Genomic DNA, 26,840 nt, shown 5'->3' on the forward strand with positions numbered 1-26,840 from the left:
TTTGGGAAACTGGGAGAATGATCGTTTATATCCAGCACCTCCACTCCCACATAGTGCACCTCCAGTGGGTTTTCTAACACGGTTTTTAGATTGATTAAACACGTACTGATCTGCGCGCACACCTCCTCTCTGTCAATCTTCCGGCTCACATACAGGATACCATCGTTCTGATTTACATGGAAAAGAGGATCCGCGTTACTGGAAACAATGCGATACTTCCTTTCTCTCAGCGTGTTTTTATCTAATCCAAGATCTTTTGCGATATTTCCAACCACAGTTCCTTCGTTAACCTCCTCCCGGACTGAATAGCGGATTTGCGCCGCGGCCACACTCCACAAAAGCACCGCAACCAGGCAGCTGAGCAAACATCCATACTCCGGTCGCCCGTCTCGTCTTCTTTGTTCCATCGTTACACGCGTATCCGTCAACAATCCGTCAGACAAGCGTTCACTTCGTTATACTGGCAAGATCCAACTCTTACGCGTGTAGAAATGTTCATCCTCTTCCAACAACGACAGACATGATGGGGAACAGTTGTTACAAAGGCAGCGGTAAGCTCAGAAACGACTGCATCGGCTGGTGGACTCCCGAAAGAGGTGGAACCGGAGCGCCACGATGACGTGCTCGTGCATGGGCTCCTTTTTGATGTTACACTGACACCATGCGATCTTAATTCTCGCAGCAAGAATCAAAAGCCATTGGTAGCCTATTGTAGGTTTTGTTTGCAACGAAAGAGTCCACAAATAGCGAGTTCAATCAAAGATATTTGTAGTGGCTGATCTCTGTCAGCACAGCAAATCGTTTTCTAACAATGAAGAGAAACGCTTCTCAAAATGTTTTCACGAGTCTACATTACACCTAAAAATATATTCAAATCATAACATCCAGTGGTATGAGTCAATACAGGGGGACAGAGTCAGTCAATGGTTCACATCATGTCTACAGTTTAAGAACACAGTGTTTAATCTGAGCTCTCGCGTTCAGTACCATGGCCAGCGACAAAAACTGATCTAAAACCCCTCATCTTAATTTAATATCAGTGTTCAACTCCAAATTTTAATCGTTTACAAACCTATTAAATATAAAACGTTTTTTCACTGGAAATGCGATCATATGCATTGACTTTGCAAAAAGGATTTCATTATTAAAACAGCAAACATTTATAAACTCCCATAAGTAAAACTGTGCAAAGAACAAACTCAAAAGTGTATTCCTCACCTTTAAATGAAAGAGTTTATGAAGATATTTATAAAGTATGACACTAAAAACAATCAAAATTGCCATCAAAACTTTGTGCAAAACAGGACATCAAGCTGTAGTTGCTATGAAAGATCAGAGCCCGAAAATCCAAAGTTGTGTTATGCAAAGTCTAACTCAATGAGACAAAGTTTTTTGCAGACAAATACTTTTTCATCTCACAATTTCCACTGAATTTATCTTACCTCTCCAGACATCCCCCTCCTCTCAGGCAGCATTAGTGTGTTGGCATGGCTTCCTGGGGCTATAGTAGATCCTATACTCATCCTGGGTCCAACTAACATGTAGCGTTTGTCTCCAGATCTGTACTGGATGCTGTGACACAGTGTCCCATCATAATTAGGCTCTGGCAGATATTTAGAAGTGTAGTCTGTGGACTTTGAGCACTGCATTGAAATCAGCACGATGATACTGACGAGAAAAAGAGCTGAAACTGAGCCAACAGTAATCATCAGGTAAAAAGTCACATTACTGTCCTCATCTGCTTTTGTTGAGCTTTTCACATCAGAAGCTGCAAAAGCTTCTTTGGGCTCCACAACCTTGACGATGACAGTAGCTGTTGCTGAGAGTGACACGTTCCCATTGTCTTTGACCAGTATGAGCAGCTTGTGCTCAGCCTCGTCTGTCTCTGTGAATGAGCGAAGTGTTCTGATCTGTCCTGTATAGCGGTCCAAACCAAAGAGACTGTGATCAGTAACTTCCTGCAGTGAAAACAGTAACCAGCCGTTATATCCTATATCAGCGTCATAGGCTCTGACTTTAGTCACCAAGTGTCCTGGGTTAACATTGCGGGGAATCTCCTCCACACCTTCAGCAGAACCGTTGGAGCTGATTGGATACAGGATAACTGGAGCGTTGTCGTTCTGATCCAGAATGAACACGTTCACTGTGACGTTGCTGCTCAGTGACGGAGTTCCAGAATCTGATGCAACAACGTGGAACTGGAAAGTTTTCAGCGTTTCAAAGTCAAAACTTTTTAGAGCCATGATGTCTCCATTCTCAGAGTTAATATTGAGAAATGAAGTCAGTTTATTATCTTCACTTTTATCTCTGAGAATATGATAAGAAATATGTGCATTCTCATTCTCATCAGCATCAAAAGCTTTGACAGAAAACACAGAGGTGCCTGGATTGTGACTCTCTGTCACATAGAAAGTATAAGGGCTCAGTGAAAACTGTGGACTGTTGTCATTCACATCTGACACCACAACACTTATTGTCTTCTCAGATGATAATGGAGGTTGCCCAGAGTCTTTTGCAGTTATTGTCAACTCATAATGTGACTGTTTCTCTCTGTCAAGAGGGGATTTGGCTACTAATGAGTACATTTTATCTTGTAAAGATGGTGATAAAGTGAAAGGAACATTCTCAACTATGGAGCAAATAACTTTTCCATTAAGACCAGAGTCCAAGTCATTTACACTGATTAGAGCAACTGTAGTTCCAGGTCTTGAGTCTTCAGGGATGGAGCTTGAGAAAGAGGTGACCTCAATCTCAGGTGTGTTGTCATTCACATCAACTATCTTGATAATGACGCTTTTTTCTGTAGTTAAGGGAGCAAAACCCTTATCTGACGCCTCAATTTCAATTTCATATCTATCCTTCTCTTCATAGTCTATTAATCCTTTAACAGTTATTTCACCTGTTAATTGACTAATATCAAAAAGGTTTATTATGTTTTGATTCATACTGCTGCTAAACGAAAAAACGACATCAGCGTTTGATCCTTCATCTTTGTCAGTTGCATTCACTTGTATGACTGTTGTTCCGACTGGAGAATTTTCCTCGAGCATTGCAGAATAAACATCTTTAGTGAAAACAGGAGCGTTATCATTCACATCCAGAACATTTACTAAAATATTCATATCGCCGGATTTCGGAGGTTTACCTCCATCAAGTGCAGTCAGTAATAAAGAATGGCTTCCTGCAGTTTCCCTGTCCAAAGATTTTTGAACGACTAATACTGGTATTTTACCATCGTCCCCTTTATCCTTAACTTCCAAACGGAAGTTATCGTTCTGACTGAGTTTATATTGTTGCACTGAAAAATGACCACTGTCTTGATCCCGTGATGCTTTGAGCTGAAATCGAGCCCCGGGTAACACGGACTCAGAAATCTCCAGCCTTTTGTCTTTCTCTGAAAAACTCGGAGAATGATCATTTATATCCAGCACCTCCACTCCCACATAGTGTACCTCCAGTGGGTTTTCTAACACGGTTTTAAGATTAATTAAACACGTACTGATCTGCGCACACACCTCCTCTCTGTCAATCTTCCGGCTCACATACAGGATGCCATCGTTCTGATTTACATGGAAGAGAGGATCCGCGTTACTGGAAACAATGCGATACTTCCTTTCTCTCAGCGTGTTCTTATCTAATCCAAGATCTTTTGCGACGTTCCCGACCACAGTTCCTTCGTTCACTTCCTCGTTGATTGAATAGCGTATTTGCGCCGATGTTCCGCTCCACAAAAGCACCGCAACCACACAGCTGATCAAACATCCACGCGCCCTTCGTGGCGTGCATCTTCTTTGTTCCATGGTTAAACCAGAAATCATCGTTAATCCATCGCAAGGACAATAACCACGTTTTAAAAATAGATTCCAACACGTCGATCCATATACATGTCCAGTCTCTGCCTACACCGCCAGAAATGGTGGCGGACAATGCGAACCGAGCAAGCTAATGTTCAAATGTAAATTTGATTAGGAGGCGGAACCAAAATGCAACGAGGACAAGCCCCTGTTATGTTGAATTTAACATAACACTGACACCATGCGACAAAACCTGTCTATGCAAGGAAAGGAAAGAAAATAAGAATGACTGAAACGTGGCCAAACATTTTCAGAACCATGGAAAGTGACTGTAGTTCACTCAAGCAACATTAACTACAATGCACTATAACCTACATGACTTGCAAGTAGCACACATGGTAGAAACAGATACAGTTTTAGATAGCCTGTATGTTTGGAATTCAAAATATGGGTTGTGAAGACGGACATTACACTATTGAAGAACATGCATTCTTTAAATTATTGCCTTCAAGAAACTGGATTGAAGTAAAGTACGATAAGGCTTTTAAAAGCAGTGACAACATTGATGAACCAGTTTTGACATTTAGGTACTTGTTTACTGTAGATATTTAATATGGCCCAGGTAAACCTCTGTTACCCTACAATTATCAATTTTGTGAAAAGACTCAAAGGATAATGCCAACAACAGAAGCCAAACCAACAGATTAAATACCACAGATGCAATTAGGAGCACACCACAAAATCATATCAGCTAACAAACCAGCAGATATGCCTCAAGTTTTATCAAGCATCCCCCCTGCTGCTATAAATTGGGTATTGTGCAACCAATGTGAAATATATATTGACTTTTAGACAGCAAGATCTGGTACCAATGCCAAAATGATTGCCCTAATCTAAACCAACAACTTTACATTATTTGCAAAAAAAAATTAACAATCCCTGTAAGATGTATTTTCAAAAAAAGTGTGGGAAATGGATTTAAATACATGGACATTGAGAATGTAAATTAAGAAGAAGCGTATTATACAAAAATATTGTAGATGCAACTTTGGAATTGTTGATAAACATGAAAGTTTGCCTCAAATGTTGACAAAAACCTTCATAGACCACAGCAACATATAGTGCTTGATATCAAGTGAATTCGAAACGAACATACAATTGCTTGAATCAATCTTACCTCTCCAGACATCCCCCTCCTGTCAGGGAGCATTAGTGTGTTGGCATGGCTTCCTGGGACTATAGTAGATCCTATACTCATCCTGGGTCCAACTAACATGTAGCGTTTGTCTCCAGATCTGTACTGGATGCTGTGACACAGTGTCCCATCATAATTAGGCTCTGGTAGATATTTAGAAGTGTAGTCTGTGGACTTTGAGCACTGCATTGAAATCAGCACGATGATACTGACGAGAAAAAGAGCTGAAACTGTGCCCACAGTTATCATCAGGTAAAAAGTCACATTATTGTCCTCATCTGCTTTTGTTGAACTTTTAACATCGGAAGCTGCAAAAGCTTCTTTGGGCTCCACGACTTTGACAATGACAGTAGCTGTTGCTGAGAGTGACACGTTCCCATTGTCTTTGACCAGTATGAGCAGCTTGTGCTCAGCCTCGTCTGTCTCTGTGAATGAGCGAAGTGTTCTGATCTGTCCTGTATAGCGGTCCAAACCAAAGAGACTGTGGTCAGTAACTTCCTGCAGTGAAAAGAGTAACCAGCCGTTGTATCCCATATCAGCGTCATAGGCTCTGACTTTAGTCACCAAGTGTCCTGCGTTCACATTGCGGGGAATCTCCTCCACACCTTCAGCAGAACCGTTGGAGCTGACTGGATACAGGATGACTGGAGTGTTGTCGTTCTGATCCAGAATGAACACGTTCACTGTGACGTTGCTGCTCAGTGACGGAGTTCCAGAATCTGACGCAACAACGTGGAACTGGAATGTTTTGACAGTTTCAAAGTCAAAACTTTTTAGAGCCAGGATTTCTCCGTTCTCTGAGTTGATATTTAGAAATGAAGTCAGTTTATTATCTTCACTTCCATCTCTGAGAATATGATAAGAAATATGTGCATTCTCATTCTCATCAGCATCAAAAGCTTTGACAGAAAACACAGAGGTGCCTGGATTGTTACTCTCTGTCACATAGAAAGTATAGGGGCTCAGTGAAAACTGTGGACTGTTGTCATTCACATCTGACACCACAACACTTATTGTCTTCTCAGAGGATAATGGAGGTTCACCAGCATCTTTTGCAGTTATTGTCACATCATAATGTGACAGTTTCTCTCTGTCCAGAGGGGATTTGGTTACTAATGAATACATCTTATCTTGTAAAGATGGTGATAAAGTAAAAGGAACATTCTCACCGATTGAGCAAATAACTTTTCCATTAAGACCAGAGTCCAAATCATTTACACTGATCAGAGCAACTGTAGTTCCAGGTCTGGAGTCTTCAGGGATGGAGCTCGAAAAAGAGGTGACCTCAATCTCAGGTGCATTGTCATTCACATCAACTATCTTGATAATTACACTTTTTTGAGTCGATAGAGGAGCAAGACTTTTATCTGATGCTTGGATTTCAATCTCATGTTTGTCTTTCCCTTCATAGTCTATTAAACCTTTCACAATTATTTCGCCTGTTGATGGATCGATGTCAAAAAGGTTTAAAGAGCGACGATTAACAATAGTGCTAAATGAATAAACGACATCTCCGTTTAGTCCCTCATCTAAATCGGTTGCGTTCACTCGTATAACTGTTTTCCCGACTGGAGTATTTTCATCGAGCATCACAGAATAAACCCCTTTATTGAAAACAGGAGCATTATCATTTATATCTAAAACTTTTACTAGTATATTCATTTCACCAGATTTCGGAGGTTTTCCTCCATCCAGGGCAGTCAGCACCAATGAGTGACTTTCTGCTGCCTCCCTATCCAACGACTTTTGCACAATTAAAATGGGTATTTTACCATCTTCTCCTTTATCTTTAACCTCCAAACGGAAGTGGTCGTTTGGGCTGAGTCTATATTGTTGAACAGAAAATGCTCCACCATCTGGATCTCGTGCGGGTTCCAGAGGAGTGCGCATCCCAGGTAACACAGACTCGAACATCTCCAACGTTTTTTCTTTGTCTGGGAAACTGGGAGAATGATCATTTATATCCAGCACCTCCACCCCCACATAGTGTACCTCCAGTGGGTTTTCTAACACGGTTTTAAGATTAATTAAACACGTACTGATCTGCGCACACACCTCCTCTCTGTCAATCTTCCGGCTCACATACAGGATACCATCGTTCTGATTTACATGGAAAAGAGGATCCGCGTTACTGGAAACAATGCGATACTTCCTCTCTCTCAGCGTGTTCTTATCTAATCCAAGATCTTTTGCGACGTTCCCGACCACAGTTCCTTCGTTCACTTCCTCGTTGATTGAATAGCGTATTTGCGCCGATGTTCCGCTCCACAAAAGCACCGCAACCACACAGCTGACCAAACATCCACGCACCCTTCGTGGCGTGCATCTTCTTTGTTCCATGGTTAAACCCGAAATCATCGTTAATCCATCGCAAGGACAATAACCACGTTTTAAAAATAGATTCCAACACGTCGATTCATATACATGTCCAGTCTCTGCCTACACCGCTAGAAATGGTGGCGGACAATGCGAACCGAACAAGCTGATGTTCAAATGTAAATTTGATCAGGAGGCGGAACCAAAATGCAACGAGGACAAGCCCCTGTTATGTTGACTTTAACATTACACTGACACCATGCGACAAAACCTGTCCACGCAAGGAAAGTAAGGGAAATAAGAATGACTGAAAACGAGGCCAAACATTTTCAGAACCATGGAAAGTGACTGTAGCTCACTCAAGCAATATTAACTACAATGCACTATATAAACTACATGACTTGCCAGTAGCATACATGGTAGTAACAGATACAGTTTTAGATAGCCTGTATATTGGAATTCAGAATATGGGTTGTAAGGACGGACATTACACTATTGAGGAACATGCATTCATTAAATGATTGCCTCCAAGAGACTGTATTGAAGTAAAGTACGATAAGGCTTAAAAGCAGTGGCCCAGGTTTACCTCTGTTACCATACAATTATTAATTTTTTGAAAAGACTCAAAGGACAATGTCGACAACAGAAGCCAAACCAACAGATTAAACACCACAGCTGCCAAAAGGAGCACACCACAAAATCATATATAAATTAGGTATTATGCAACCAATGTGAAATATAAATTGAATTTAACACTGCAAGAGCTGGTACCAATGCCACAATGATTGCCCTAATCTAAACCAACTAATTTACATTATCTGCAAAAATAGAACAATCCCTGTAAAATGTATTTTCAAAAAAAGTTTGGGAAATGGATTTAAAAACATTGACAGTGAGAATGTATAATTATGTAGATCCATATTAAACAAAAATATTGTAGATGCAACTTTGCAACTGTTTTTAAACAGGAAAGTTTGCCTCAAATGTTGACAAAAACATTTCTGGACCACAGCAACATTTAGTGCTTGATATCAAGTGAATCGAAACAAACACACAATTGCTTGAATCAATCTTACCTCTCCAGATATCCCTCTCCGGTCAGGCAGCATTAGTGTATTGGCATGGCTTCCTGGGGCTATAGTAGATCCTATACTCATCCTGGGTCCAACTAACATGTAGCGTTTGTCTCCAGATCTGTATTGGATGCTGTGACACAATGTCCCATCATAATTAGGCTCTGGTAGATATTTAGAAGTGTAGTCTGTGGACTTTGAGCACTGCATTGAAATCAGCACGATGATACTGACGAGAAAAAGAGCTGAAACTGAGCCCACAGTTATCATCAGGTAAAAAGTCACATTGTTGTCCTCATCTGCTTTTGTTGAGCTTTTCACATCAGAAGCTGCAAAAGCTTCTTTGGGCTCCACGACTTTGACAATGACAGTAGCTGTTGCTGAGAGTGACACGTTCCCATTGTCTTTGACCAGTATGAGCAGCTTGTGCTCAGCCTCGTCTGTCTCTGTGAATGAGCGAAGTGTTCTGATCTGTCCTGTATAGCGGTCCAAACCAAAGAGACTGTGGTCAGTCACTTCCTGCAGTGAAAACAGTAACCAGCCGTTATATCCTATATCAGCGTCATAAGCTCTGACTTTAGTCACCAAGTGTCCTGCGTTCACATTGCGAGGAATCTCCTCCACACCTTCAGCAGAACCGTTGGAGCTGACTGGATACAGGATGACTGGAGCGTTGTCGTTCTGATCCAGAATGAACACGTTCACTGTGACGTTGCTGCTCAGTGACGGAGTTCCAGAATCTGACGCTACAACGTGGAACTGGAAAGTTTTCACTGCTTCAAAATCAAAACTTTTTAGCGCCATAATGTCTCCGTTCTCAGGGTTAATGTTTAATAATGAGGACAGTTTATTCCCGCTTACATCTCTTAAAATATGATACGAAACAAGAGCATTGTCGCCTTCGTCTCGATCGGAGGCTTTTACTGAAAACACTGATGCTGCGGGGCTGTTATTCTCAGTGATATAAAACGTGTAGGGGCTTGATGAAAACTCTGGACTGTTGTCATTCACATCTGATACAACGACGCTTATAGTCTTTTCTGCTAAAAACGAAGGTTCCCCCGTGTCTTTCGCTGTAATGGTGACGTCATATTGAGAAATAACTTCCCTGTCCAACCGTGACCTGGTGACAACAGCGTACATGTTTTCTTGCAACGATGGAGACAGAGTTAAGGGAACATCATCTTGGATTGAGCAAATTATTTTACCGTTGATTCCAGAATCTAAATCACGGACACTAATGAGGGCAACTGTCGTTCCTATTTTCGAATCCTCCTTGATGGAGCTTGAAAAAGAAGTCACCTCTATCTCCGGAGCATTATCATTAACATCAATAACAGTTATTATAACACTTTTGTCCGTTGTTAATGGAACTGGTCCTTTATCGGACGCCTGAATATCAATTTCATAACTTTTGCTCTTTTCAAAATCGATCGGACCTGTAACTTGAATCTCACCAGTGTTTGGATCGATACTGAATAAATCCATTAATTTCAAATCAACTTCCTTACCAAAAGAATATATTATTTCGCCGTTTGCACCCTGGTCTGAATCATTTGCATTCACCTGAATGACTACGGTGCCAACAGGAACGTTTTCGTTAAGAGTGGCGGAAAACAGCTCCTTTGTGAACACGGGCGAGTTGTCATTAACATCAAGTACCTCCACAATTATTTCTATATTACCAGACTTCACCGGTTTTCCTCCATCAACTGCCGTGAGTCGTAGCTTGTGTTTCCCTGCTGCTTCTCTATCCAGCTGCTTCTGCAGAACTAAAAATGGCATTTTTCGATCCTCGCCTCGATCCTTGACTTCTACCCTGAAATACTCGTTATGACTGAGTCTGTATTGCTGAATGGAAAACTGGCCGACGTCGTTGTCGCGGGCCGCTTGCAGTTGAAATCTCGCCCCAGCCAGAGCCGACTCGGAAATCTCGAGCCGCTTTTCTTTCTCTGGAAAAACCGGCGAGTGGTCGTTTATGTCGAGTATTTCCACCGCCACATAGTGAATCTCCAGCGGGTTCTCTAGCACGGTTTTCAGCTGGATCAAACACGGGCTGGTCCGTTCGCACACCTCCTCCCTATCTATTCTTCCCTTCACATACAGGACGCCATCATTTTGATTAACCTGAAACAGGGGTTCAGCCGAGCCTGCGACAATGCGATATCCTCTGTCTTGTAGCGCACTCTTATCTAGTCCCAAGTCTTTTGCTATATTCCCGACCACAGTTCCATCTTCAACCTCCTCGGATATCGAATATCTGATCTGCGCAAAAGCTCCGCTCCATAAAACGTCCAAAATCATCATGAGGGAAAACCAGCACCGTTTCCTCGACGATCTGCATTGTCCTCTTTGTTCCATGACTTGAATATGACAAACAACAGTCCATTAAAATTTGTCTTAAGAAATCACAGACTTAGTGCCATGGTCCTGAAAGATGCACCCGTCTGTTTTACAAAAAAAAATACTGCCAGTAAAACGTACTACTGACAGTCGCGATGTGGAGCCCACGAAAGCGTTTCTGTTATAGATAAATGCAAGTGCTTGATTGGAAGAGAGCTCGTGACGTAAAGTGTGGCCAAAAGCACGGAATCGCTGAGCTACACTGACACCAGGCGTTCAAATGTTTTTTTACAAGAGTTGTGGTTTTCATATAAACCAAAAAAGCTACAGAGACGAGACTTCTCATACATTCATATGAACAAATCAAAACAGATCTGCTTTGACGTTTTGTCTGGAAGGAGAGGATTTAGTCTTTCAGTTTTCATATCAGCTTAAATGATAAAGCCATTGGAGTTATTAGTTCTCCCTTTGAAGGGGGTCACAGAGGACAGTAAATACAGCAACACATAAAACCACCACGATTAGAAAATATGGAATCCAAAACGTGACAGTGCACCACAAACAAAAAGCACAGTGGTTCATCAGCACCAAGCACAATGAAGTGAGCTTCAATCAGTATAAGTCTCAAGAAGTCCAAAATATACATGTTATTATCAGTTAATTTCAATATAATCTTACCTCTCCAGATATCCCTCTCCTGTCAGGGAGCATTAGTGTATTGGCATGGCTTCCTGGGGCTATAGTAGATCCTATACTCATCCTGGGTCCAACTAACATGTAGCGTTTGTCTCCAGATCTGTACTGGATGCTGTGACACAGTGTCCCATCATAATTAGGCTCTGGCAGATATTTAGAAGTGTAGTCTGTGGACTTTGAGCACTGCATTGAAATCAGCACGATGATACTGACGAGAAAAAGAGCTGAAACTGAGCCCAAAGTTATCATCAGGTAAAAAGTCACGTTACTGTCCTCATCTGCTTTTGTTGAGCTTTTCACATCAGAAGCTGCAAAAGCTTCTTTGGGCTCCACGACTTTGACAATAATAGTAGCTGTTGCTGAGAGTGACACGTTCCCATTGTCTTTGACCAGTATGAGCAGCTTGTGCTCAGCCTCGTCTGTCTCTGTGAATGAGCGAAGTGTTCTGATCTGTCCTGTATAGCGGTCCAAACCAAAGAGACTGTGGTCAGTAACTTCCTGCAGTGAAAACAGTAACCAGCCGTTATATCCTATATCAGCGTCATAGGCTCTGACTTTAGTCACCACGTGTCCTGGATTCACATTGCGGGGAATCTCCTCCACACCTTCAGCAGAACCGTTGGAGCTGACTGGATACAGGATGACTGGAGGGTTGTCGTTCCGATCCAGAATGAACACGTTCACTGTGACGTTGTTGCTCAGTGACGGAGTTCCAGAATCTGACGCAACAACGTGGAACTGGAAAGTTTTCACTGCTTCAAAATCAAAACTTTTTAGTGCGGTGATGTCTCCGTTCTCTGTGTTGATGTTTAGAAAAGAGCTGAGCAGGTTCTCTTCTCTCCTCTCCCTCAAAATTTGATATGAAATCAGTGCATTACTTCCCTCGTCAACATCACTGGCTGACACTGATAAAATAGACGTGCCTGGGCTGTTGTTCTCTGTTATGTAGAAAGTATATGGGTTCTGAGAAAACTCTGGTCTGTTGTCATTCACATCTGACACAACAATTCTTATAGTTTTATCTGATGACAGGGATGGTTCGCCTGCGTCTTTAGCGACGATTGTTACATTATATTGCGATTGCTTCTCTCGATCCAAAAGCAACTTGGTTACTAGGGAATACATGTTGTTTTGCAAAGAAGGAGCAAGCAGAAAAGGAAGATCTTGACTAATATGACACAACACTTTTCCATTGAGACCAGAATCTGCATCTTTAACACTAATCAACGCCACTGTGGTTCCTGGTTTAGAATCTTCCGGGATTGCACGTGAAAAAGATGTCACCTCAATCTCTGGTGCGTTGTCGTTTACGTCAATAATGTGTATAATGACGGGTTTGTCTGTTGTCAGTGTCGCTGCGCCTTTGTCTGATGCCTGTATATCAATTTCATATCTTCCACTGTCTTCAAAATCTAGGGCCCCTGCCACAGTAATGACTCCAGTCACCGGATTTAAATCGAAACGTGCACGTGCTCGTGCATCCACGTCACTCCCAAATGAATATTCTACTTCCCCGTTTGAACCTTCATCCATATCTGTTGCATTAACTTGAATAACAGTCGTTCCAAGTGGAGAATTTTCTTTTAAATGTACATGATACGAATCTTTCGTGAAGACCGGGGGGTTATCATTAACATCAGAGACATCAACATGTATTGTCATGTTACCGGAGCGTGGAGGTTTACCTCCGTCAGTGGCTGTCAGAAGTAACACATGGGTCTTAACGGATTCTCTATCCAGGGATTTCTGCAGAACTAAACTGGGAGTTTTACGGTCCTCGCCGCGATCTTTCACCTCCAAACGAAAATGTTCATTTTGACTCAACTTATACTGCTGAACGGATAATAAACCACTATCAGCATCACGCGCAGCTTGTAACTGAAATCTAGCTCCCGGTAATGCAGATTCAAAAATCTCTAACATTTTCTCACTTTCAGGAAAGATCGGTGCGTGGTCGTTTATATCCAGAATGTCCACGGCTACGTAGTGGACCTCCAGTGGGTTTTCTAGTACAGTTTTCAATTCGATGACACAGACCTTGCTTCGGTCGCACGCTTCCTCTCTGTCAATTTTACGGTTCACATACAATATACCATCGTCCTGATTCACTCGAAAAGGAGGCTCTGTCGAGCTGTAGACAATGCGGTACCCCCTTTCCTTCAGCGTGGTCTTATCGAGACCTAAATCCTTCGCAATATTTCCAACAGCAGTTCCTTCTTTCACTTCCTCAGCGACGGAATATCGGACTTGTGCTGTAACTCTGCCACAAACCGTGACCAAAACCAACACGTAGACCATCCACTTTGTCCGCTCTCTCCACGTCAGACATCCCCTTTGTTCCATGACGCGAATGAAAATAAAAATTATAAAAAATATGTCCAAAGGCTATATCCGTGCAATTACGTTCGGTCTTTCCGTCACATTCGTTTTCATAATCCAACCATTTCCCCACAGAGCACGAGAGGAGATGAGATAAAAGGTAAATTATGTGTTCAAGCTGTTCGCGTAAAAGGCTCGGTCCGTGATGGTTTGAGGAAAAAGGGGTTGGGTCTAGTGTCTGTGACGAAAACATGTGTAATATTTTTCTGTCATTACACCGACACCAAGTGATCATGAACCACACTACAGTGCTGTATTTGAAATAAATGCATCACACTTTGACTTTGCGCAAAACGATAGTTTAAAAGCATATTCTCAAGAAAATGTTTCACTTTATTTTTCCTCATAAAGTAGAGGAAGCAAAGCTGCCCATACCCCTTTATTTCAGTCACCATTAGGTTTCGAATTATGCTTCAAATTAGAATTGGGGGGGAAAGGTTATAAAAGGCATAAAAGGGGGAAATAATTGTTACTGTTTCAGTACCAAGGACAGCGACAGTCTGCACTCAGCTAAACCACGACTCATTTTCAGACGTAAAACACTAAAGATTGATGATATTCCAACTGAAATGAAAGTTTATATTGGCACAAGTGTTATTTTATTTAGCAGATAGGTAGATATAGAAAATATTTATATACTAGTAATCTGTCATACCAGTGGCCATGAGACATCAGAAGCTCTGATACAAAACAGAGTGTTGTCTATGACTAACCAGTTTGCATCCTCACGTTATGATGTTAGAATACTTCTGTAAGCCTCTTGCTCCTTACAAATTGCACATGACTATGCCACTGTCGCACTGATATCATCTTTGTGTAAGCAATTTAACAAAATACCAAACCCTTCTTGTTTTAGTACAAGATAAATGTATATGTCTTCTATCAGCAAGAGTCTGATAACTGAATGAACACAGTGTTTTCCCATTAATTTTATAAGGGTGATGCGATAGTGTAAGACAGGAACACTTGCTTAAAACCACCCTTATTAATCAGTTAATCCCTCGAATTTAAACCAGAGAATATCACAGGAATAATAAACGCGATCATGTTAGAAATTCATCTTTGTACCAAATAAGGCTACACATAGTTCTGCGAGGGAATGTGAAACTATCTTACCTCTCCAGATGTACCTCTCCTGTCAGGCAGCATTAGTGTGTTGGCATGGCTTCCTGGGGCTATAGTAGATCCTATACTCATCCTGGGTCCAACTAACATGTAGCGTTTGTCTCCAGATCTGTACTGGATGCTGTGACACAGTGTCCCATCATAATTAGGCTCTGGTAGATATTTAGAAGTGTAGTCTGTGGACTTTGAGCACTGCATTGAAATCAGCACGATGATACTGACGAGAAAAAGAGCTGATACTGAGCCCACAGTTATCATCAGGTAAAAAGTCACATTATTGTCCTCCTCTGCTTTTGTCGAACTTTTAACATCAGAAGCTGAAAAAGCTTCTTTGGGCTCCACAACTTTGACAGTGACAGTAGCTGTTGCTGAGAGTGACACGTTCCCATTGTCTTTGACCAGTATGAGCAGTTTGTGCTCCGCCTCGTCTGTCTCTGTGAATGAGCGAAGTGTTCTGATTTGTCCTGTATAGCGGTCCAAACCAAAGAGACTGTGGTCAGTAACTTCCTGCAGTGAGAACAGTAACCAGCCGTTATATCCTATATCAGCGTCATAGGCTCTGACTTTAGTCACCAAGTGTCCTGGATTCACATTGCGAGGAATCTCCTCCACACCTGCAGCAGAACCGTTGGAGCTGACTGGATACAGGATGACTGGAGCGTTGTCGTTCTGATCCAGAATGAACACGTTCACTGTGACGTTGCTGCTCAGTGACGGAGTTCCAGAATCTGACCCTACAACGTGGAACTGGAAATTTTTCACTGCTTCAAAATCAAAACTTTTTAGCGCCACGATGTCTCCGTTCTCTGAGTTGATGTTAAGAAACGATGTCACTCTATTTTCACTACCTGCATTCCTGAGAATATGATATGAAATAAGTGCATTTTCACCTTCGTCGCGATCAGACGCTCTCACAGAAAACACAGAGGCTCCCGGGGTGTTATTTTCGGTGATGTAGAACGTGTAGGGGCTCAGTGAAAACACAGGACTGTTGTCATTCGTATCGGACACAAACACACTAATAGTCTTCTCGGATGTCAAGGCTGGTTCGCCTGCGTCTTTAGCTATAATTGTAATATCATAACTTGATTGTTGTTCCCTGTCCAGCAGCGATTTAGTGACGACAGCAAACATGTTGTGTTGTATAGATGGAGTTAATGTGAATGGGCCGTCTTCAGCGACAGAGCTAATTATTTTGCCATTTACACCAGAATCCAAATCGGTAATGCTGATAAGCGCTACGGTTGTTCCTGGTCGAGCGTCCTCTGAAACCGAATTTGACAATGACGCCACCTCAATTTCAGGAACGTTATCATTTGTATCTCTAATTTTAATAATAACACTTTTATCTGTTCTTAATGTTATACTTCCCTTATCAGACGCCTGTATATCGATATCATAACTGTCTTGTTCCTCAAAGTCTACACGACCTTTCACAGTGATCTCCCCTTTAACAGAGTCGATTTCAAAAAGCTCTCGGATTTGATCTTTTACATCACTGCCAAATGAATAAACAACTTCTCCGTTGGCGCCTTCGTCCAAATCCGTTGCATTAACTTTGATGACTGTTGTACCAATGGGAGAATTCTCCTGAAGCACCACTGAATATGTGTCCTTTGTGAAGACCGGCATATTATCATTAACATCTAGAACATCTATGTATATTTCAACTGTGCCTGTTTTTGGTGGATTTCCGCCATCTATAGCTGTCAACAGCAATTTATGGCTGCTTCTGGCCTCTCTGTCGAGCTGTCTCTGCAATTGTAAAATTGGAGTTTTGCCATCTCGTCCTCGATCTTTAATTTCTAAACGAAAATGGTCGTTCTGGCTGATTTTATACTGCTGGACTGAGTTTGTGCCACCATCCGGATCGTGAGCATTCTGTAGCTGATATTTTGCCCCTGGCAACGCAGACTCGAAGATTTCGAGCCTTTTTGTATTCTCCGGAAATGTGGGGCAGTGGTCGTTTAAATCTGTTATCTCCACGGTGACATAATGAACTTCCAGTGGGTTTTCGAGAACGGTTTTAAGGTTAATCAAACACGCAGCGCTCTCCTTACACACCTCCTCTCGGTCTATTTTCTGGTTCGTATAAAGAACGCCGTCATTCTCATTCACCTTAAAAAGAGCTTCACTGGTGCCAGACATAATACGGAATCCTCTCTGCTTCATTACATTCAGGTCTATTCCCAAATCTTTCGCTATATTCCCAACAACACTTCCATCTTTCAGTTCCTCAGATATTGAGTATCTCAGCTGTGCCGAGGTCGCTCTGGCAGATAAAAGCAGAACCAAGCTGACGAGCAATGGTCGCCATGAATCCCTTCCTCTTTGTTTCATCATCTGACGTAAAAGTACGATTCCAAACGCCTTCATCATCGTCCACGAGTCTCGATGTAATGTCTCCACCACAGCAAGAAAAATATTCACATCTCCATAGAATAAATTTCACAAAATACAAAAATATCAACCGTGCGCCTATTCCGAGTCTGCCAGCTATATGTGGTCTAACCGGACTGAACAGCAGGGACGGACTCGTGCATGCTTCGCTGAGGCGCCGGCAAGGCGTTATAATGATAAGGTACTGCCGCCTTGTGAGTGTGTGGGATACTGCAGTGTATCATGTTCAACTCATAAATATTGAATTAATAAATGAATACATAAATGAATATGAACACGATGTATTAAATAGCTATTTTGAGTATAAGAAATGTCCTCTGGTCGGTTAAATTCATATCCTTGTTTAGCAGCAATAGATGAGGATGGTAATCAGAAAACGTTTCATTAAAATACAATAAGTAGCTAATATAATTTACTCACCTCTCCAGACATCCCTCTCCTGTCAGGCAGCATAAGTGTATTGGCATGGCTTCCTGGGGCTATAGTAGATCCTATACTCATCCTGGGTCCAACTAACATGTAGCGTTTGTCTCCAGATCTGTACTGGATGCTGTGACACAGTGTCCCATCATAATTAGGCTCTGGTAGATATTTAGAAGTGTAGTCTGTGGACTTTGAGCACTGCATTGAAATCAGCACGATGATACTGACGAGAAAAAGAGCTGAAACTGAGCCCACAGTTATCATCAGGTAAAAAGTCACGTTACTGTCCTCATCTGCTTTTGTTGAGCTTTTCACATCAGAAGCTGCAAAAGCTTCTTTGGGCTCCACGACTTTGACGATGACAGTAGCTGTTGCTGAGAGTGACACGTTCCCATTGTCTTTGACCAGTATGAGCAACTTGTGCTCAGCCTCGTCTGTCTCTGTGAATGAGCGAAGTGTTCTGATCTGTCCTGTATAGCGGTCCAAACCAAAGAGACTGTGGTCAGTAACTTCCTGCAGTGAAAACAGTAACCAGCCGTTATATCCGATATCAGCGTCATAGGCTCTGACTTTAGTCACCAAGTGTCCTGCGTTCACATTGCGGGGAATCTCCTCTACACCTTCAGCAGAACCGTTGGAGCTGACTGGATACAGGATGACTGGAGCGTTGTCGTTCTGATCCAGAACGAACACGTTCACTGTGACGTTGCTGCTCAGTGACGGAGTTCCAGAATCTGACGCTACAACGTGGAACTGGAATGTTTTCACTGTTTCAAAGTCAAAACTTTTTAAAGCCATGATGTCTCCGTTTTCCGAGTTAATATTCAGACTGAATGAATTTAGTTTAGAATTATCTTTTCCATCTCTTAGAATATGATATAAAACGAGAGAATTTTCGCCCTCGTCGCGGTCAGATGCTCTCACAGAAAACAGTGACGCTCCTGGAGAGTTGTTTTCAGCAACGTAATACGTGTATGGACTCATTAAAAACTCTGGGCTGTTATCATTCACATCCGATATAACAACAGTTATAGATTTTTCTGAATATAACGATGGTTCACCTGCATCCTTTGCAACAACTGTAACATCATATATTGACTGATTTTCCCTATCCAGGCGTGATTTTGTGACTATAGAGTACATGTTGTCTTGTGTTGAAGGCGATAACGTGAATGGCACATCCTCTACAAATGAGCAAATTACTTTTCCGTTTAGACCAGAGTCTTTATCAAGAACACTAATTAATGCCACTGTGGTTCCTAGTCTGGCGTCCTCTGGTATTGCCTTTGAAAATGATGTAACCTCTATCTGTGGTGTGTTATCATTCAAATCAACAATATTTACCAGCACACTTTTGTCTGTGCTGAAAGGGGCTGATCCTTTATCGGACGCTTGTATATCAATCTCATAACTTTCACCTAATTCAAAGTCTATCAACTCTTGAACGATAATGTCCCCTGTATTTGGATCGATGCGAAACAGTTCACGTATTCTGCTATTCACGTTAGTGCCCAATGAATATATAATCTCACCATTGGATCCTTCGTCTAAATCCGTGGCGTTTACTTTTATAATTGTTGTGCCAATTGGAGAATTCTCCTCCAGGAATACTGTGTAAGTGTCGTCTGTGAAAACCGGCATGTTATCATTGATGTCCAAGACGTCAATAATAAGTTCCGCTGTTCCGGATTTACTTGGTTTGCCTCCGTCAATAGCTGTAAGAAGCATCTTGTGACTTCGCTTTGTTTCCCTGTCTAGCGTCTTCAGTAAGACTAACACGGGTATTTTTCCGTCTTTTCCACGATCTTTGACTTCCAAGCGAAAATGATCATTATTACTCAGTTGATACTCCTTGACCGAAAACTGGCCAACATCCGGGTCGTGTGCTGCTTGCAGCTGAAGGCGCAAGCCTGGTAAAGCTGACTCGGAAATTTGGAGACGTAACTCTGTGCTGGAGAAGCCGGGAGAATGATCGTTCACATCCAACACCTCCACGGTCACGTAATGAATTTCAAGAGGATTTTCCAGCACCGTTTTGAGGTTTATCAAGCACACACTGCTCCTCTCACAAACCTTCTCCCTGTCAATTATTCGGTCAATATACAAGAACCCGTCGTTCTGGTTAACGTGGAAAAATGATTCTGTTGAGCCCTCAACGATCCGACATCCTCTCTCTTTCAGCGCGGTCATCTCTAATCCCAAATCCTTGGCTATATTCCCGACAACAGTTCCTTCTTTAGCTTCCTCAGCGATCGAGTATCTGATCTGTGCCGAAGCTCTGCTCCACAGGAAAATTAACGAGACAATGGAGGCGACCCACCACCATTGTGCTCTCGATGCTCCAGGTCCTTTATTTCCCATAATTAGTAGACAGGCGTAATCCCGATTATTTAGAAAAACGACTGCCGTGTCAAAATAAATATATGTCCTCAAATCATACGCACAGTTTCCAGTGCATTATAAAAAATGCTGCGGCGAGCGTAAAGGATGCATCCAGGACTAGAAAAGGGAAAACCCATCCCACAAAGGGGAGGACTCATATCTCTGACAAAGGGCTTCTCCTGCAACACTTTTCTGGTCACACACTGACACCAAGTGATCACATCTCGTCAATATGACAGAGAATTAGGTTTGCTTATTTAAATAATACAGGACATTTCACCAATATATGCGTGTGGCCTACAAACCTAATACAGATAAATACGGTTTCAGCACCATGGATAGAGACATTGTAACTCAGGCTCGCAGGTCGAGCTATTTTCCCCCAAATGTTCTACTTTAAATCACAGTAACATGTGTCAGCCACTTCCCCAAATCAAGCAAAAGTCATCCAGCTTACCTCTCCAGACATCCCCCTCCTGTCAGGCAGCATTAGTGTGTTGGCATGGCTTCCTGGGGCTATAGTAGATCCTATACTCATCCTGGGTCCAACTAACATGTAGCGTTTGTCTCCAGATCTGTACTGGATGCTGTGACACAGTGTCCCATCATAATTAGGCTCTGGCAGATATTTAGAAGTGTAGTCTGTGGACTTTGAGCACTGCATTGAAATCAGCACGATGATACTGACGAGAAAAAGAGCTGAAACTGAGCCCACAGTTATCATCAGGTAAAAAGTCACATTATTGTCCTCATCTGCTTTTGTTGAACTTTTCACATCAGAAGCTGCAAAAGCTTCTTTGGGCTCCACGACTTTGACGATGACAGTAGCTGTTGCTGAGAGTGACACGTTCCCATTGTCTTTGACCAGTATGAGCAGCTTGTGCTCAGCCTCGTCTGTCTCTGTGAATGAGCGAAGTGTTCTGATCTGTCCTGTATAGCGGTCCAAACCAAAGAGACTGTGGTCAGTAACTTCCTGCAGTGAAAACAGTAACCAGCCGTTATATCCTATATCAGCGTCATAGGCTCTGATTTTAGTCACCAAGTGTCCTGCGTTCACATTGCGGGGAATCTCCTCCACACCTTCAGCAGAACCGTTGGAGCTGACTGGATAAAGGATGACTGGAGCGTTGTCGTTCTGATCCAGAATGAACACGTTCACTGTGACGTTGCTGCTCAGTGACGGAGTTCCAGAATCCGACGCAACAACGTGGAACTGGAAAGTTTTCAGCGTTTCAAAGTCGAAACTTTTTAGTGCAGTGATGTCACCGTTCTCTGAGTTAATATTAAGGAAAGACATTATGTCATTTTTACTCCCCTGTCTGACAATATGATATGAAATAGCTGCGTTGTCATTTAAATCACTGTCCGTTGCGCTCACAGATAAAATCGACTTTCCAGCAATGTTATTTTCTGAGAGATAAAACTGTATCGGATTTCGGGAGAATTGTGGATTGTTGTCATTAACATCTGATATCTGAATGTTTAGAGTTTTAAAAGTTGATAAGGGAGGTTCACCACAGTCAGTGGCTTTTATTGTGATGTCATAATTTGACACCTCCTCTCGATCCAAAAATCGCTTAGTGGTAACTGAATATGTGTTTTCCTTATAAGAAGGTTTTAGTTCAAAAGGAACTTCGTTTGTTATACTTAAAATAACTTTTCCATTGATACCAGAATCTTTATCCCGCACACTGATAAGTGAAATAACTGTTCCAGGTTTTGAATCTTCAGACACTGTATTTGAAAGTGATGTCACTTCTATTTTGGGTGGATTATCGTTGACGTCCTTAACCTTTAATATAACTCTACATCTGCTTGTTAATGGCGCTGTTGATTTATCTGACGCTTGAACGTCTAGTTTGTAAATCTCTGATTCCTCAAAATCAAGTTCACCTTTCAATTTAATTTGTCCACTCACACTATCCAGTTCAAATATCTCATAGATTTTACGTGCCATTGTTTTGCTGAAGCTGTACTCGATTTCTCCATTACTACCTTCGTCTGGATCTGTTGCATTGACTTTAATAACGGTTGTTCCAACTTGAGCGTTTTCATATATTTCTACTTGATAAGTCTCCTGACTAAACATTGGACGATTATCATTAATGTCTAGAACAATAATGGAAACGTTGAGTGTGCCTGATCTCGGAGGTTTACCTCCGTCAACTGCAGTAACAAATAACACGTGTTTATCATTCCGTTCTCTGTCTAATGCCTTCTTCAGAACTAAAAATGGCATTTTATCTTCATCGCTCTGACTAATATCTATTTCAAAGTGATCGTTTGTCGTTAGTGTGTATGTGCGGATGGAATTTATTCCAGCATCGGGATCACGGGCTGCGTGGAGTTCGAATCTCGTTCCTGGAGAAGAATGCTCTGCTATTTCAAATTTCTGCACCATTTCTGAAAAAACAGGGGAGTGATCATTCACGTCAGTGATTTCTACAAGTACGTAGTGTATTTCCAAAGGGTTTTCTACGAGGATTTTCAGCTCTATTAAACATGCACCGCTTCCCTGACAAAGCTCCTCCCTGTCGATTTTCTTAAGAACCTGTAAAGCACCATTGTCCGGATTTACCTCGAAAAAAGCGTCCGTAGATTCAGACACAACACGGAACCGCCGATCAATCAAAGAGCTTTTATCCAGACCAAGATCCTTTGCTACGTTTCCAACAACGCTTCCTTCTCTCATCTCCTCTGGAATCGAGTATCTCAGTTCAGCCGATGCCTGCTTTCCGACGATCAGAATGAAGAAAAAATATAAAGCAAACCGATGCTGATTTCTTCGATATTGCCGTATCCTCTCCATCGTTATCCAGCAGCCTAATGCACAGTGGAAGCGGTTTCGGCAGTAATCGGGTGGGTATATCCAGCCCTTTCAGGATCGCATGTTTAGAAAAAACACCACAACGTCTCATTCGACGCACAGCCTTAGATCAGATGGCTCCTCTGCTGTGAGGTACCAAACAAAAGCTTTGGGAGAGGAGGAACCAAGTCATTCATATGGCCTTATTAATGTAACAGTGACACCAAGAGGCAACATATTAGATGATTTAAAGTGCACATAACCCCCCGTCACACATAAAAGGATCATGAGAAAAAATACGTGAAATGTTTTATCCAGCAAAAATCCACGCAACTAAACTGCAGCACGTATAAAGGATCAAGGGAGAAAAAAGTTGCCAAATCATTGTTTTAGCATTGAACGTGTTGTTGCTTGAAACCAGAAAAGTCAGTAAAATACAGCACCATGGACAACGATCAACAACACACTGAGCTTTAAAATAAACAATTTCCTTGATTCCTGGAATTTTTTCACAATTTCAAAAATGAATATTAGCAACACTAATAGCAAACAGCATGGCAACGTAGGCAGGTGTAGAGTTCTGTATATGTAGTCGGTGACAAAGCTCATTTTTCAAACACTGCCATAAAAGAGGCTAAAGTAAATTAAGGCATTAGCTGTGTGTATCTTGCAGGAAGAAAAAGGTAATAAATATAGAAAAATATAATCGAGAGAGATGTGTGCTTGAGAGACTCTGCTATAAGAAAAACTGTTTGTGCATCATACGAGCAGAAGCAGGAAGTTGAATGCACGTCATAGACAGCTGACAAACTTAACTCGGTTCTGATGGAAAGAAGGGACACTGCAGTGTCTCAAAAATATCCCAGCACAATGTTAAGATGACGAATCAGACGAGTAACGTCTATGTACCTCAATAAAGTGATCCACATCAGAAACAGCAGATTAAAGTCTTACCTCTCCAGACATCCCTCTCCTGTCAGGCAGCATTAGTGTGTTGGCATGGCTTCCTGGGGCTATAGTAGATCCTATACTCATCCTGGGTCCAACTAACATGTAGCGTTTGTCTCCAGATCTGTACTGGATGCTGTGACACAGTGTCCCATCATAATTAGGCTCTGGCAGATATTTAGAAGTGTAGTCTGTGGACTTTGAGCACTGCATTGAAATCAGCACGATGATACTGACGAGAAAAAGAGCTGAAACTGAGCCCACAGTTATCATCAGGTAAAAAGTCACATTATTGTCCTCTTCTGCTTTTGTCGAACTTTTCACATCAGAAGCTGCAAAAGCTTCTTTGGGCTCCACGACTTTGACGATGACAGTAGCTGTTGCTGAGAGTGACACGTTCCCATTGTCTTTGACCAGTATGAGCAGCTTGTGCTCAGCCTCGTCTGTCTCTGTGAATGAGCGAAGTGTTCTGATCTGTCCTGTATAGCGGTCCAAACCAAAGAGGCTGTGGTCAGTAACTTCCTGCAGTGAAAACAGTAACCAGCCGTTATATCCTATATCAGCGTCATAGGCTCTGACTTTAGTCACCAAGTGTCCTGCGTTCACATTGCGGGGTATCTCCTCCACACCTTCAGCAGAACCGTTGGAGCTGACTGGATACAGGATGACTGGAGCGTTGTCGTTCTGATCCAGAATGAACACGTTCACTGTGACGTTGCTGCTCAGTGACGGAGTTCCAGAATCTGATGCCACAACGTGGAACTGGAAAGTTTTCAGTGTTTCAAAGTCAAAACTTTTTAGCGCGGAAATTTGCCCATTATCGGAATTTATATTTAGGAAAGATGACGTCACGTCATTTCCACTCCCTCCTCTCGCAACATGATATGAAATAGCCGCATTTTCATTCATGTCACTGTCAGTCGCGCTCACAGAGAACACTGGCGCTCCAGCAACATTATTTTCTGACAGATAAAACTGTAATGGACTTTGGTTGAAATGTGGACTGTTGTCATTTACGTCTGATATCTGAATGTTTAAAGTTTTAAATGTCGATAAGGGAGGTTGACCACAATCATTGGCTTTAATAATTATTTCATACAGTGGCACCTGCTCTCGATCTAATAATGCTTTAGTAACAACTGAATAAATGTTCTCCTTATAGGAGGGTTTTAACTCGAAAGGCACGCCGTCGTTTATGCGTAAAATAACTTTTCCATTAACACCAGAGTCTTTATCCGTCACGCTGATAAGTGAAATAACTGTTCCAGGTTTTGAATCTTCAGACACTGTATTTGAAAGTGATGTCACTTCTATTTCTGGCGGATTATCGTTGACGTCTTTAATCTTTACAATAACTCTACACCTTCCTGTTAATGGAGGTTGCCCTTTATCTGATGCCTGGACTTCCAGTTTATAAATCTCCGAATCTTCAAAATCCAACGGCCCTTTCAATTTTATTTGTCCACTTAAACTGTTCAGTTCAAATATCTCGTAGATCTTACGTGCCATTGTTTTGCTGAAGCTGTACTCGATTTCTCCATTATTACCTTCGTCTGGATCCGTTGCATTTACTTTCGTAACAGCAGCGCCAACTTGAGCATTTTCATATATTTCGATTTGATAGGTGTCCTGACTGAACATTGGACGATTATCATTACTGTCTAGAACGGTGATGGAAACATTCAGTGTGCCTGATCTCGGAGGTTTACCTCCGTCAACTGCTGTAACAAATAACACGTGTTTATTCTTCTGTTCTCTGTCTAATGCCTTCTTCAGCACTAAAAATGGTATTTTATCTTCATCGCTCTGACTAATATCTATTTCAAAGTGATCGTTTGACGTTAATGTGTATGTTCGGATGGAGTTTATTCCTGCATCGGGATCATGGGCCGCGTGCAGTTCGAATCTCGTTCCCGGAGAAGAATGCTCTGCTATTTCAAATGTCTGTGCCTTTTCGGAAAAACTGGGAGCGTGATCATTCACATCAGTGATTTCAATAACGACATGGTGCATTTCCAGAGGATTTTCGACAAGGATTTTTAGCTCCATTACACAGGCACCACTGCCGTGACAGAGCTCCTCCCTGTCGATTTTGTTCCGGACCTGTAAAGCCCCGCTGTCCGGGTTTACCTCAAAGAACGTCTCCTTAGATCCAGAAACAACACGGAAACGTCGATCAGCCAGAGACGTTCTCTCCAGACCCAGATCCTTGGCGACATTCCCGACAACGGTTCCTTCTTTCACCTCCTCCGGAATAGAGTATCTCAATTCACCCAATGCCTGCTTTCCGAAAAGCCCCAGTAAACACAGACGAAAAGCAAGCCAGCCATAGTCACTCGGTCGTCCTTTGCTCTCCATCGTTATCCACCAGCATCAACGCAGGATTATCTCACTTGTATGATGAAATGTTTATATTCGACCACCACACGGTCTCATTCGACTGCCGTTCTCACACCAAACGTTTGTTCTGCTGTGAGGCACCGAACAAAAGCTTTGTGAGGGGAGGGACGACGACCATGATCGCATCCTTTATGTTATAGTGACACCAAGAGGAGAACAGCTTTGAAACAGAACTAAAGCAGAAGACATTTGCTCATTTATATATTGTAAGCAAACATTGTGATGTGAATCAAGAGCAAAGAAACGGTTCTAACCAAAATACAAAGAGCTGGTTAAAGTAGCTGTATATTATTCTCAGAAATTATACTGTCAATGCTGCTACAGCGTAATGCAAATTAAATACTCTGATGAATTATCATCAAGAGTGGGAGCAGTGAAGTAGATGCTTTTCAGTGCCTTGGACAGCGGCCACCCCCCAACCTAGCACCTGAAACAATGAACTCCGTGCTCCCATATTGATAGTAAACAAATACATAACACAACACAGTCAATACGGTGTAAAAACCTGCTGCCTACTTATTGCCACAAAAGAACCTGATTCATCTACGAATGTTTTTTCT

General features: G+C 42.0%; 6 protein-coding genes across 6 annotated transcripts; all 6 read right to left on the reverse strand.

Annotated features, from left to right (window-relative positions):
• Positions 1-1,433: 1,433 nt before the first annotated feature.
• On the reverse strand, positions 1,434-3,800 carry LOC133012051 (protocadherin alpha-8-like). Its single transcript, XM_061080017.1, has one exon. It carries the CDS (start codon positions 3,798-3,800, stop codon positions 1,434-1,436), a length of 2,367 nt encoding a protein of 788 aa, XP_060936000.1.
• A 1,073-nt stretch (positions 3,801-4,873) lies between these two features.
• LOC133011423 (protocadherin alpha-10-like) lies at positions 4,874-10,682 on the reverse strand. The gene is made up of 5 exons (XM_061079155.1): positions 9,920-10,682; positions 8,982-9,124; positions 8,700-8,897; positions 4,972-5,727; positions 4,874-4,891 (listed from the first exon to the last, which is right to left on the reverse strand). Exons 1-5 carry the CDS (start codon positions 10,680-10,682, stop codon positions 4,874-4,876), a joined length of 1,878 nt encoding a protein of 625 aa, XP_060935138.1.
• A 702-nt stretch (positions 10,683-11,384) lies between these two features.
• On the reverse strand, positions 11,385-13,760 carry LOC133012050 (protocadherin alpha-3-like). Its single transcript, XM_061080016.1, has one exon. The coding sequence runs from the start codon at positions 13,758-13,760 to the stop codon at positions 11,385-11,387; it is 2,376 nt and encodes a 791-aa protein (XP_060935999.1).
• Positions 13,761-14,903: 1,143 nt separating this feature from the next.
• Positions 14,904-17,261, reverse strand: LOC133012052 (protocadherin alpha-3-like). Its single transcript, XM_061080018.1, has one exon. It carries the CDS (start codon positions 17,259-17,261, stop codon positions 14,904-14,906), a length of 2,358 nt encoding a protein of 785 aa, XP_060936001.1.
• A 462-nt stretch (positions 17,262-17,723) lies between these two features.
• LOC133011424 (protocadherin alpha-8-like) lies at positions 17,724-20,105 on the reverse strand. Its single transcript, XM_061079156.1, has one exon. The coding sequence runs from the start codon at positions 20,103-20,105 to the stop codon at positions 17,724-17,726; it is 2,382 nt and encodes a 793-aa protein (XP_060935139.1).
• Positions 20,106-20,559: 454 nt separating this feature from the next.
• On the reverse strand, positions 20,560-26,238 carry LOC133011425 (protocadherin beta-18-like). The gene is made up of 6 exons (XM_061079157.1): positions 25,941-26,238; positions 24,487-24,623; positions 24,205-24,402; positions 23,887-24,087; positions 23,191-23,265; positions 20,560-22,854 (listed from the first exon to the last, which is right to left on the reverse strand). Exons 1-6 carry the CDS (start codon positions 26,236-26,238, stop codon positions 20,560-20,562), a joined length of 3,204 nt encoding a protein of 1,067 aa, XP_060935140.1.
• Between the last annotated feature and the right edge of the window lie 602 nt (positions 26,239-26,840).

The sequence above is a fragment of the Limanda limanda genome, chromosome 10 (genome assembly GCF_963576545.1).
Source record: "Limanda limanda chromosome 10, fLimLim1.1, whole genome shotgun sequence".
NCBI lineage: Eukaryota > Metazoa > Chordata > Actinopteri > Pleuronectiformes > Pleuronectidae > Limanda > Limanda limanda.

Bases quoted from the DNA above. Each gene is read 5' to 3' on its own strand.
- LOC133012051 (XM_061080017.1), bottom strand. From the start codon at position 3,800: ATGGAACAAAGAAGATGCACGCCACGAAGGGCGCGTGGATGTTTGATC.
- LOC133011423 (XM_061079155.1), bottom strand. From the start codon at position 10,682: ATGATTTTGGACGTTTTATGGAGCGGAGCTTTTGCGCAGATCAGATAT. The intron at 9,125-9,919 runs GTGCAAACGGCG...TCCACGTTGTAG, and splicing joins TGCAAATGATTCAGACCAGG to CGTCAGATTCTGGAACTCCG. The intron at 8,898-8,981 runs GTGAACGCAGGA...TTTTCACTGCAG, and splicing joins TGGAGGAGATTCCTCGCAAT to GAAGTGACTGACCACAGTCT.
- LOC133012050 (XM_061080016.1), bottom strand. From the start codon at position 13,760: ATGGAACAAAGGGGATGTCTGACGTGGAGAGAGCGGACAAAGTGGATG.
- LOC133012052 (XM_061080018.1), bottom strand. From the start codon at position 17,261: ATGAAACAAAGAGGAAGGGATTCATGGCGACCATTGCTCGTCAGCTTG.
- LOC133011424 (XM_061079156.1), bottom strand. From the start codon at position 20,105: ATGGGAAATAAAGGACCTGGAGCATCGAGAGCACAATGGTGGTGGGTC.
- LOC133011425 (XM_061079157.1), bottom strand. From the start codon at position 26,238: ATGGAGAGCAAAGGACGACCGAGTGACTATGGCTGGCTTGCTTTTCGT. The intron at 24,088-24,204 runs GTGAAAAGTTCG...ATTTCAATGCAG, and splicing joins AAGCTTTTGCAGCTTCTGAT to TGCTCAAAGTCCACAGACTA. The intron at 22,855-23,190 runs GTGCACTTTAAA...GTCGGAAAGCAG, and splicing joins TATGTGTGACGGGGGGTTAT to GCATCGGCTGAACTGAGATA.